General features: G+C 32.1%; 1 protein-coding gene across 2 annotated transcripts; it reads right to left on the bottom strand.

Annotated features, from left to right (window-relative positions):
* Window positions 1-6,494: 6,494 nt before the first annotated feature.
* On the bottom strand, window positions 6,495-11,327 carry LOC112638282 (glycine-rich protein 5-like). 2 transcript variants are annotated; one of them, XM_025409694.1, is made up of 7 exons: window positions 11,244-11,327; window positions 10,746-10,784; window positions 10,451-10,574; window positions 9,482-9,547; window positions 8,574-8,603; window positions 7,255-7,333; window positions 6,495-6,649 (listed from the first exon to the last, which is right to left on the bottom strand). In XM_025409694.1, the coding sequence occupies exons 1-6, from the start codon at window positions 11,286-11,288 to the stop codon at window positions 7,308-7,310; spliced, it is 330 nt and encodes a 109-aa protein (XP_025265479.1). In that variant the 5' UTR covers window positions 11,289-11,327; the 3' UTR covers window positions 6,495-6,649; window positions 7,255-7,307. The 2 variants fall into 2 exon arrangements, with proteins under 2 accessions (XP_025265479.1, XP_025265488.1); XM_025409703.1 differs by lacking the exon at window positions 9,482-9,547.

Below are 11,327 nucleotides of genomic sequence, written 5' to 3'. Positions count from 1 at the left end.
TAAATATAATTTAATGAAGTTAGCCATGTATCACAAGGCGAAATTCTCTGCCAAAAGTTAATCATTTTGATTAACAAATTTCCACACAATTTCTCATACTCAAAATACACTAAAAGTGGATATTCGTCAATATTGATTTTCAGCTACTTTTTGCTGGAACTGTACATACAAAACATCTTAAATATAATATATAAGTTTTGATTTGACACTTGTTTCTTTTCTGTGTATAATTGAAATTTTTATTTTAGCATTACTATTAATTTTCAATTAATTTTCATTACTATTAATATTCAAGCAAATCGATGCAAGCTGGCTTCTAGCATATAATATGCTAGAATTTTTTTCATCAATAAATATATTTATACAAGATAATCAAAAAGATTAATTCTGAATGATATTTGTTCCGAATCGCCAAATGCCAGTCTTCGACTATCAATCAACGTTCATGTAATGAAATTCACGTAATGATTTCGACTGTCCGTTCTGCTCATTATCTTTCAAAAGTAATCATCTTCGGATTCACCCATCTAGGGTGGTCTTTACGGTTTCCTAATTTTTCCCCCTACGAAAAATTCAGAGAGAATCCGGGAAAGGTCGCACAATGCACGGTAGCGTGCATTCGAATCATCGAGGACGATCAGCAGTCACACTAATTTTCTTTTTGAGGAGAAGAGAGGTCGATTGAGGAGCACCTAAGACTGTCCGTTCCCATTGTCACTCGTGGAAGTAGGAAGTTCATTATACGACCGAACTCGCCGACGATATTCCACCGACACGCTCACAATACCTGAAGAAGTTACCGAATGGCAGCATCGCGCGCGATGGCTTTCTTCCGCGGGAAAAGGAAGAATGGAGGGACGGAAACGAGACGCGCTCTATGAAAGACACTTTCCCGCCAAGTCATCCCAATCACGAGCAATGCCGCCAATCGCGCATCGTGATCGTGCACGAATCGAATCGCCGCTGCGCTGTGAAAATTAAACAATCTCGCAGTCGCCTAGACGATTAAAATTGCGCGCGAGATGTCTGAGAAATATTCAAATATTAAAATTTGCTGAAAAGCTGATATAATCCATATCCGATGTACGATATTTCGTAAAATGTTTATTATATGCATCATAAATGAAAAAAAAAAGATGAACAAAGAATAAAAACACATTTTTCTATTAAATTCAATAATAATTTTAATTGGCTATAATTAAAATTATTATTGTTCATTATAAATAGTTTATTTAATTATCCATCTTTCTCGAAATTTTAGTCGACTATAGCATAGATAGAAAAAAAGATTCGATCATGGTTTACAAACGAACTAGTGAAACCAGTCATCAGATTTCTCTCATAAGAAAGGTAGGCAAAAAAGCGGAAGACTCGATAGAACGTACACTTCCTCTATCGCTTAATAACGGTGGAATCAATCTATATAAATGAAGTGATCGGGAGAGAAGGGACGGTCAAAGGCTGACATTTAAGATCTTAATATTCAATGATCGACAAATAACAATTAAACACCTGTTGCTTGAATAACATATGGGTCGACCTCTCCTCTTTTTTGCTACCCCTTTTTCTAACATCTTCATCGAAATTTAGGTTTCCTTCCCGTTCTCGCGACTCCTCCCACGCACTCTTCCTCCCCTCCTCCTGCGAAGATCCGGTAATAATTCTACGCGCGTTCCCACAATTTACTAGGATATAATTTTTTGCTCGATGTTTTGACATCTGGGATTTTTGTTAATGAAGGCTTTTAAAAGAAATCAGATTGTAAAAAAATTTAATAAACAATCCATTGAATAATAAATAAATCATAAATAATTAATAAATAATAAATTTAATAAATCACAAAATTCAATCAGTTTATACGAGTGATATTTTATAGCTCGAATAATTTGTCCATTGAATATAAAATATTTCTCTTGCAGAATGTATCGCGTTCTCATCGTTCGACGCGCGTAATTTCTCGAAAAAAAAAGTAGAACAGACAAGAAACACGCATGTGAATATTTTTTAACTACAACCCCCTTTTAAATCACGCGGAGTGCACTCAAGGAAGACACCGCGTAATCGGCGGGAATGGACGGGGCATAAAATCTGAATAACATAAAAGTGGCGAACGGAGACGATGAAATTCGCCTGCAAAAATTGCGGCGAGATATACGACGCCGTTACCGAGATTGGAACTAATTACCACCCAGGAGTCGACGTCCGCGCGTATCCCGCACGATGATAGTGAATCAGCTGACCTCCTATCGGCGACCATAGAACCCGACCTCGGCGTCGACCTCGCCGATTTATTCGCTCGTAACGAGATAAAAAGAGAGGAAAATGGCGACGAGGGGCCCCTTGCGAGGAAGGAGGAAGGAGGGAGATGGGCAATACTCTCGCATGCGGCCCAAGGCAATATTCATAGCCGATGCCATTCGTCTACCCCTCATCATCGTCGTCGTCATCATTGTCGTGCGTCGTCGTTATTTATCGACGACAACGCGACGCTTCTCGCGATGTCCGATCGCGAAGCCATCGGCAGATGCGTCACTCATGCCGCCTCATCGATTATCCGCAAATCGAATCTCGCTTCTTTTCATATTCTTTTTTTTTATCCATCTCTCTCTCTCTCTCTCTCTTTCTGTCTACCTTTTTCTCTCTCTTTCGGGCAACGTTCGAGAGAAACGCTCGACGGATCGGCGATTAAGGATAATCGCGCGCCGAGTGCCATTCGATTTGTTCGAACGCGCGTCGCGAGTGCCGTGAATTCGCGAGATACCAATCACGTATATTTATCGTTGAATAAAACCGACAATTCTCCTCAATCGTGCGCGTCGAGCTCTTGTGCCTTTTATTTAATTATGCATGAAGCGAACATTCGCAGCTTTCAAATATACAGAGTATTTTATGGACTGAGAGCTTTCGATTTCGAATATTTTATTATTGTCCAATTAATTGCGAAGCAAATATTTAAATAGGAGCGATATGTAAAGCAAGATATATATATATATATATATATATATATATACAGGGTGTTTCTAAAACTATGTCGGAGATTTTAAGGGCGTATAAAGTTGTTAAAATGGTTAAAATAAGAAAGTTGTTAAAGAAGGAAAAGTTGTTAAAGTGGTTAAAATAAGAAAAAGTTCATATAAAAATGGTTCATATAAACATTCATATAAACAAGTTCATACAACACAAAAAAATTGTCAAAACCACATAAAAATGAAGCTCATTATTAATTATTACGCTGTGCAAAACTTTAACGTTCTATGAAAAAGTCTCCGAGAGTTACAATACATTTTTCGATTTTTTTCCTCAACTTTAGGGGGCTATAACTCGGAGGAAAAGCATTTTTAGACTCATGTTTACATGAGCTCTTTTTCTTATTTTAAACCCTAGAATACGCCCTTAAAATCTCCACATAGTTTTAGAAACACCTTGTATATATGGGGAAAGGTTCATATTTTAAGGGCGTGTTGCTGATACCTTTTAGAGTAAAAAAAGTCTAATAAACATATGTCCGCAAATGTTTCCTAACAGAAATACAAGCATTGAAAGTTGATATGAATATGTGAAACATTTTCTATTAATTTGTTATTGTTTACATTTTTATGAAAAACTGAACTTATTAACAGAACAGGGATGAACTTATTAACAGAATTAGGGATGCGGCAATACAAATCAGAAATTCTCCTGGAATGGTGGAGCAAGCTGTTAGATCACTTTTACGCAGGGCAAGGCTTTGTATTGAATCTGCAGGATGTCATTTTGAACAGAATTTGTAAATGAACAAATTAAATTAAATGTCTTTCTTTTCTTTTCTAAATGCTTTTTTTAATATTCAACTTTCAATACTTGTATTTCTGTTAGGAAGCATTTGCGGACATATGTTTATTAGACTTTTTTTACTCTAAATGTAGCAGCAATACGCCTTTAAAGTATGGACCTTCAGTTATGGGACACCCTGTATACAGAGTGTCCCAGACCACCCCTTTTAAAATTAAAATAAATGGCTTTTATCAAAAATCGCGAACAATTTTTAAGTAAATCGAGAACGCTCTATCAAATGGTGATATTTTCAATTTTTAATTCCGACCGGAAATACGTCATCCGGATCGGAAGTTGAATTTTTTTAGGGGAACACGGTACATTTTATTACAGATTCGAATTGTACGTGAAAAAATAAGAAACTTTTGTATCAAACGTTTTTTATAAAAGTGCCTCTGTCCATCTTAAAATTGACCTTGAGAGTAACTGTGATAAAATAATGAACTTTCAATTTTAAGATTGATAGAGGCACTTTGAGAAAAAATATTTGATATAAAAGTTTCTTATTGTTTTACGTACAATTCGAATCTGTAATAAAAAGTACCATGTTTCCCTAAAAAAATTCAACTTCCGGATGGCGTATTTCCGGTCGGAATCAAAAGTTGAAAATATCACCACCTTGATAGAATGTACCCGATTTACTTAAAAATTGTTCGCGATTTTTGATAAAAGCCATTTATTTTCATTTTAAAAGAAGTGTACAGTGTGTGTGTATGTGCGTGTGTATTATACATATTATGTTTGTAACAATTGTATGATTGGCTTGCGACAATTAAACATAATAACATAATTGCTTCCGTATAAATAATTACTATAATAAAGGAAAATAAGACACCAATATCTGCGAAAAAAAAAATAGTAAATCAACTGCTCGAAAATATAATAATTGACGTCTCTTAAATAAAAAAAAAAGAAAATGTCAAACTTATATTAGCGACAATTTAATCATTTCGTTGCGATCGCATGCTGTAATTTTTTGCTCTTATTAACTAGTTTTTAATAAGAGCCTAGTAATAAATTACTAGAAATGCACTATGCAACAAATTTAATTTAAAGTCGAAATAATAACAAGAATTTCAAATCAAATTAATAACAATTGCCTCGGTACGTTTACGAATTGTGAATCATTGTTAATTAATTGAGCGATCGCACAGATAATCTGTAATTTATCACATTTGACATCTTCTAATATTTGTCACGGTTTTCGGAAAATAATACGACGTACGGAGCGTCTCGCGAAGTAATCGAAATGAAGGCCACGGTACGTAAACATTAACGCGCTAATGTTTACATGACGTGGTCTTGTCATCAGTCACGTCGCTAGATTCGAGCGGAAAGGTGACGATATGAGACGAAGCGCTCCGTGTCGTTAAATTATTTTACAAAATATCCCGATAAATATTAAGAAGCATTAAACATGATCAATTACAAGTAAATTTCAGATTATTAATCCATTAATGCTACCGATTTAACACGGAAAATATCGTATTATTTAACCGAATTAAATCGATTAATTATCGTCAATTAGTTCGCTATTCCCGACAATCATTTGTATGATAAAGCTACATGAAAGTTCAAACAAAGATTTTGTTTTGACAAAAGTTGAATATCTTATATTAAAAATATTTAACGTTATGTAAATGTGTGCATCAATTTTGAAAAGTCTCGGATAATGTAATAAATTTTAGAAGTGAATTTCGCACCGACGTATCTTCGTCGAAACGTACCTGTCACTTACGTTGGCACGTGACTTCCTCGTCTCTTACTGTCACATAATATCTCGATTATCTCTCGAGAAACCTGACATTCGCTATAATCCAACGAAACAAGCGGTGTACATGAAACTTTCTACGGGAAAATTTTCTCTTTAACCAAAAAATATGAGTCAATAAACAACTTTAGATCTACATTTTCGACAATTTAATGAAGTCATAAGTGTTGAAATGTGGGTGTTTGATAATTATGTTTCGTAATTGTTCTTTACCTGCTTCGCGCGCGTTTTGTGTCGCGATATAAGTGAGTGTGTAAAAAAAGAATGAATGAAAAGGATTCAACGACATGACTAAAGGCGATGGAACAGATTCGACGATGTGATTAAAGGCGATGGAACAGAATAACAATGAGAAAACATCGTTCATGTGAGTACATTTTTTTCATCTTTTATTCGTTTACATTGCGTTTATTATTGTTAATAAGTGCGTTGCATGTAAAATTATGTATAAGATCATTGAAGTCAGTAACGCGATAAATATTCTCTCTCTCTGATAAATATGTTCTTAATCTTCTGAGATATTTTTAAGAAACGTCGAAAATTTAGAAGCATGATAAAATCATACGAAGAATTGCGCAGTTTTTCTTCTTCAACAATTTATTTCAAATGTACTGTTCCTTTTTTTGGACTTACTCAACAGTAAAATATATAATATGGGATATAATCCGGATTATATTTATTAAAATACGTTAGAAACGCATTAAATATATACATACACACTATATTTATTTTAATATATAAAGAAAATTATTTTTAATAATAAAAAACGAAGAAATTTAATAACGAAAAATACGTTGTACAAATATATCAAAATTGTCAAAATTAAAAAGCTTTTATGGTTTATTTCGATTTTGTTAAAAATATGAATGGGATCGAATAAAATAAAAACAATAAATAGAGAAAGAATAAATATTTTGCAGAGTGCTAAGTTTTATTTTAAAATCATCGGGGTTCTTGAGTGTGCAAAGCAATCTGATAAAAATGTGTCAAAGTGCCGAGTGAAATCTAAACCATTTTTATCTATTTTATAATGGTAGACTTCAATATCCATATCTATCCAGAGACCTACGAAATATATACAAAATTAATAATAAATTAAATTAATATAAATCTGTTGTAATTCATTTTTAATAAACAAATTTTTTTAAATGTTAAACTTGTTTATATATCGATAATCACATATATTTATATACTCTGTATTCTATGTATACATATATACATGTAACGCATGTGTAAATATATGTATAATATGTAATAAATATATGTATGTATAATATGTTATAAATATATGTATAATATGTGTACATTGTGATTATACTTGATTTTATGCTATATATATTGTGATGTGTATATGGATATATTTTCTCTCATGACTTATATATAAAATACTAAATGTAACGTAATGTAAACTGTCAAATATTTCATACGATATTACAGTTACTCTTGAAGTAAAAATGTAATAAGAAGCTAGATATCAACTATATAATTTTATTGTTATTAATTATTTTGTTGATAATAATTAATTATTTAATAATTATTGAAGTAAAAGCGTATAATTTTCTTAAATAGAAAGTATATACATATAACAAATAAACTATTACGCGCGACTTATAAAATTCATAAACTTATAATTCACTAATGAATCGCATTACAGTTTAAGGAATGTTTACCTAAAGAGCATAAACTATTCATTGCATGATGATTCTTATGATTCTCATGATCATTATTTGCCTGCTCCTGCTCCTCCTCCTACATTAAATTTTGGGTGAACATTTACTTTAACTTACTCAACGATTTTAATCTTGACATATGTTGTCACTACTCTGAATGACTTTTAAAAAATTTTAATCATCGATCGTTATTTATTAAAAAGTTATAAACAAAAAAGTTTCACAAATTTCATGTAATTTTGGAACATGTATGTACATTTCACAAAATAAATCTCTACCTAATTCATTCGTCTATATGTATTACGTAAAACGTGTGAGCAAAAGAGGGGCTCTGTCCCTTTCTCTCCACCCCATCGAAAAAAAGTCTCATTTCGTACAATTTGAAAGTATGATGCAAAAGATTTGAATTATATAAAGTAATCCAAACCAAAAATTTTAGTTGTGAATCAGAAATAGTAAGGTTATATCTTAAGTTATAAGGCTTAAGTAAGATTATACCTTCTGAAAATGGAGCCTCTCATAAGCGGGATTAGAACACATTTTATCTACGCATGATCTTTGCAAAAAGCGAAATTTAATCTTGATTCTTGCTGAGAATGAACTTTGCTTCGTTTTGAAAAATACATGCGTGAACACAGTAGGTTCTCTTTTCCCTACAAGGAAGGTCAACTTCCGGAAGATATAATCTAACTCAAACTTAATTTTGATTTTACATAAAAAGTAATTTTGGGTTAGATTGGTCTTTTTCAGGATGGGGATGGAGCAAAAGGAATGAAGCCACTTCATTTACTACACATGAATGAATGAATTAGGTAGAAATACATTTTATGAACGTACATGATCAAAAATTACATGAAATTTATGAAACTTTTTTTGTTTATCATTTTTTAATAAACAACGAGCGAGAAATTTTTGGAGGTCACTCAGGATAGTGGCTTTGATAAGATATGTAAAGATCAAAGTCATCGCTGGTGGGAAAGTTGAAGTAAATATTTATCAAATTTCCCTCCTATTTTCCCTCCTGTTCCCCCCATAAAATCTGGATAAATATTTTAACTTACCTAATATGGCTTTGATCTTGACATATATTGTCTAAGTCACTACTCTGAGTGGCCCCCGGAAAATTTAATCGTTGTTTTTTATTAAACAGGAAGATTTCAAGAATTTCGTAATTTTCGGACATTATGTACATTTCATAAAATGAATCTTTTTTTATCATTTTTTTAATAAACAACAAGTGAAAATTATTTGGGAGTAATGGCTTTAATAACATATGGTAAGATTAAAATCATTGCTGGTAGGTTAAAGTAAATATTTACCAAAACCTGCATTGCCGTTTACGCCAAATCCTGGGGAAATATTTATTTTAACTTATATTAATATTTATTTTAACTTATCTAACGACTTTGATCTTGACATATATTGTCATTACCCTGAGTGATCCCCAAAAACTTTTAACCATTCTTTTTTTTTAAGTTATAATCAAAGTGTTTCACGTAATTTTCGAATCTTTTGTACATTTCACAAAATGAGTCTGTATCTGATTTATTCGTTTATGTGTACTAAGTAAAACGTATGAGTAGAAAAAGGGTTCCGTCCCTTTCTTTCCTTTCGAAAAAAAATTTTTGCTTTTGTACAATTTGAAAACACGGTGCAAAAAATTTTAATTATATAAAGTAACTCAAACCAAAAATAGGATTAAGTTATATTTTACGGAAGTGAAACCCTCTGTGAGGGCTTAAACCTATTGTGTTCACGCATGTTAGTTATGAGGCAAAGCTAAGTTCACTCTACATTTAATCTTGACTCTTGCTGAAAGTAAGCTTTGCTTCGTTTTGAAAAATACATGCGTGGATACAGTAGATTTTCTTTTCCTTATGGCAGAGGTCAACTTCCGGAAAATATAATCTAACCCAAACCTAATTCCGATTTTAAATAAACTGTAGCTTTGGGTTAGATTAGTTTTTGAGGAATGGGGGGTGCGTAGGAAGAGGAGCGAAGCCCACACGGTTCACTTACTACACATGAATGAATGAATCGGGTAGAAATTTATTTTATGAAACATATATGTCCGAAAATTACGTGAAATTCGTAAAACTTTTTTTATTTATAACTTTTTAATAAATAACGAGCGAAAATTGTTTGAGAGTCACTCAGAATAGTGGTTTTGACAATATATGCCAAAATCAAAGTCAATGCTAGTAGATAAGTTAAAATAAATATTTACCTAGTCCTGCTTGTCCTCCTGCTCCTGCTGACCCTCCTGCTGACCCTCCTCCTCCTGCCATCCTTTCTAATCCCCCATAATTTTGAGATAAATATTTATTTTAACTTATCTAATGGCTTTGATCTTGACATATATTGTTAAGATCACTACCCTGAGTAACCCACAGAAAATTTCGTTATTTATTACAAAGTTATAATAAACAGAAAGATTTCATGAATTTCATGTAATCTTCGTTCATTTTGTACATTTCACAAAATGAATCTGTACCTGATTCATTCGTTTATGTGTAGTAAGTGAAACGCGTGAGTAGAGAAAGGGTTCCGTGCCTTTCTTTCCCTTCGAAAAAAAGTTTCCGTTTTGTACAATTTGAAAGCACGGTGCAAAAAATTTTAATTATATAGAGTAACTAAAACCAAAAATAGGTTTAAGTTATATTTTACGGAAGTGAAACCCTCTGTGAGGAGGGCTTAAACCTATTGTGTTCACGCATGTTTGTTACAAGGCGAAGCTAAGTTCACTCTACATTATAATCTTGACATTTTAATCTTGACTCCCGCTGAAAGGGAACTTTCCTTCGTTTTGAAAAATACATGCGTGGACACAGTAGGTTCTCTTTTCCTTATGGCAGAGATCCACTTCCGGAAAATATAATCTAACCCAAACCTAATTTCGATTTTAAATAAAAAGTAGCTTTGAGTTAGATTAACTTAATATTTTTGAGGAATGGAGGAAGAGAAGCGAAGGCCACACGGTTCACTTACTACACATGAATGAATGAATCGGATAGAAGTTTAATTTATGAAACGTATATGTCCGAAAATTACGTGAAATTCGTAAAACTTTTTTTATTTATAACTTATTAATAAATAACGAGCGAAAACATTTTGGGGATCACTCAAAATAGTGGCTTTGACAATATATGTCAAGATCAAAGTCATTGCTAGTAGGTAAGTTAAAGTAAATATTTACCCATTGCTTTCATTGCTGCTGCCATTCCTTCTTGCTCCATCATTCCTCCCGTTCCTTCTCCACAGGCATGTGCCGATCGTCGTACTAATTTCGCATGTAATCCTGTCATTGGTTTGTCCAGTGCCTTTAAATAAATATTATTTGATAATAAATATAAATCCAACAAAAATATGAAAGAAATTATTACATTGTTTTTCTGCTTGAAATTTTGTCGAATAGAAGAAAATTTTATTGAAATAAAGCATAACATTATACATACTTATATATAAGTCATTTAGACTTGCATCTTACTTACTCGTACATTTCGAAAGTTTTCTAGCGGCGACTCGGCGAACTAGCAATTAGCGAAAAGAGCAATTAAATTTTTTTATTTTACATAGATATATATTCGTCTTACAATTAAAATTTAATTGATATTAAAATATAAACAATATTAATTATTCTCTAATCCGAAAATACTAATAAATCTGAATAATCGGTACTATTTAACGTGTGATGGAATTGCATGCGTCAAGCGATACAAATGTTTCAAAAAATTATTTAAAATAAATAAAAATATTTTTAGAAATATATTATTTACATTTATTTTTTCAATAAAATAAGCCATAAAAATTTATTCTTATATATGTACTTTTTCCTTCATATTATTATTATTATTATATTTAAAAAATTCTAACTTTTTATATTTAATTTATAATATTTAAATCGACATAAAATATTAACACAATTGGCATAATTCAAACGTTACTTTGTCTTGAGATTGCAAATAAATTATTTTTGCGAAATTTCTTACCACCAGCGTCACGCAAAGTAAAGTAATGAAGAATAGTTTAATCATTGTGCTTAACTTGATGCACCATGCACAATAGTCAGCAGA

Source organism: Camponotus floridanus, unplaced genomic scaffold (genome assembly GCF_003227725.1).
Source record: "Camponotus floridanus strain SB8 unplaced genomic scaffold, Cflo_v7.5 scaffold10, whole genome shotgun sequence".
Classification (NCBI taxonomy): Eukaryota; Metazoa; Arthropoda; class Insecta; order Hymenoptera; family Formicidae; genus Camponotus; species Camponotus floridanus.
The sequence above is the reverse complement of the archived record's forward strand: the minus strand, read 5'-3'. Positions and strand labels throughout refer to the sequence as shown.

Bases quoted from the DNA above. Each gene is read 5' to 3' on its own strand.
- LOC112638282 (XM_025409694.1), bottom strand. From the start codon at position 11,288: ATGATTAAACTATTCTTCATTACTTTACTTTGCGTGACGCTGGTG. The intron at 10,785-11,243 runs GTAAGAAATTTC...GCTAATTGCTAG, and splicing joins TACTTTGCGTGACGCTGGTG to TTCGCCGAGTCGCCGCTAGA. The intron at 10,575-10,745 runs GTAAGTAAGATG...ATTTATTTAAAG, and splicing joins AAAACTTTCGAAATGTACGA to GCACTGGACAAACCAATGAC.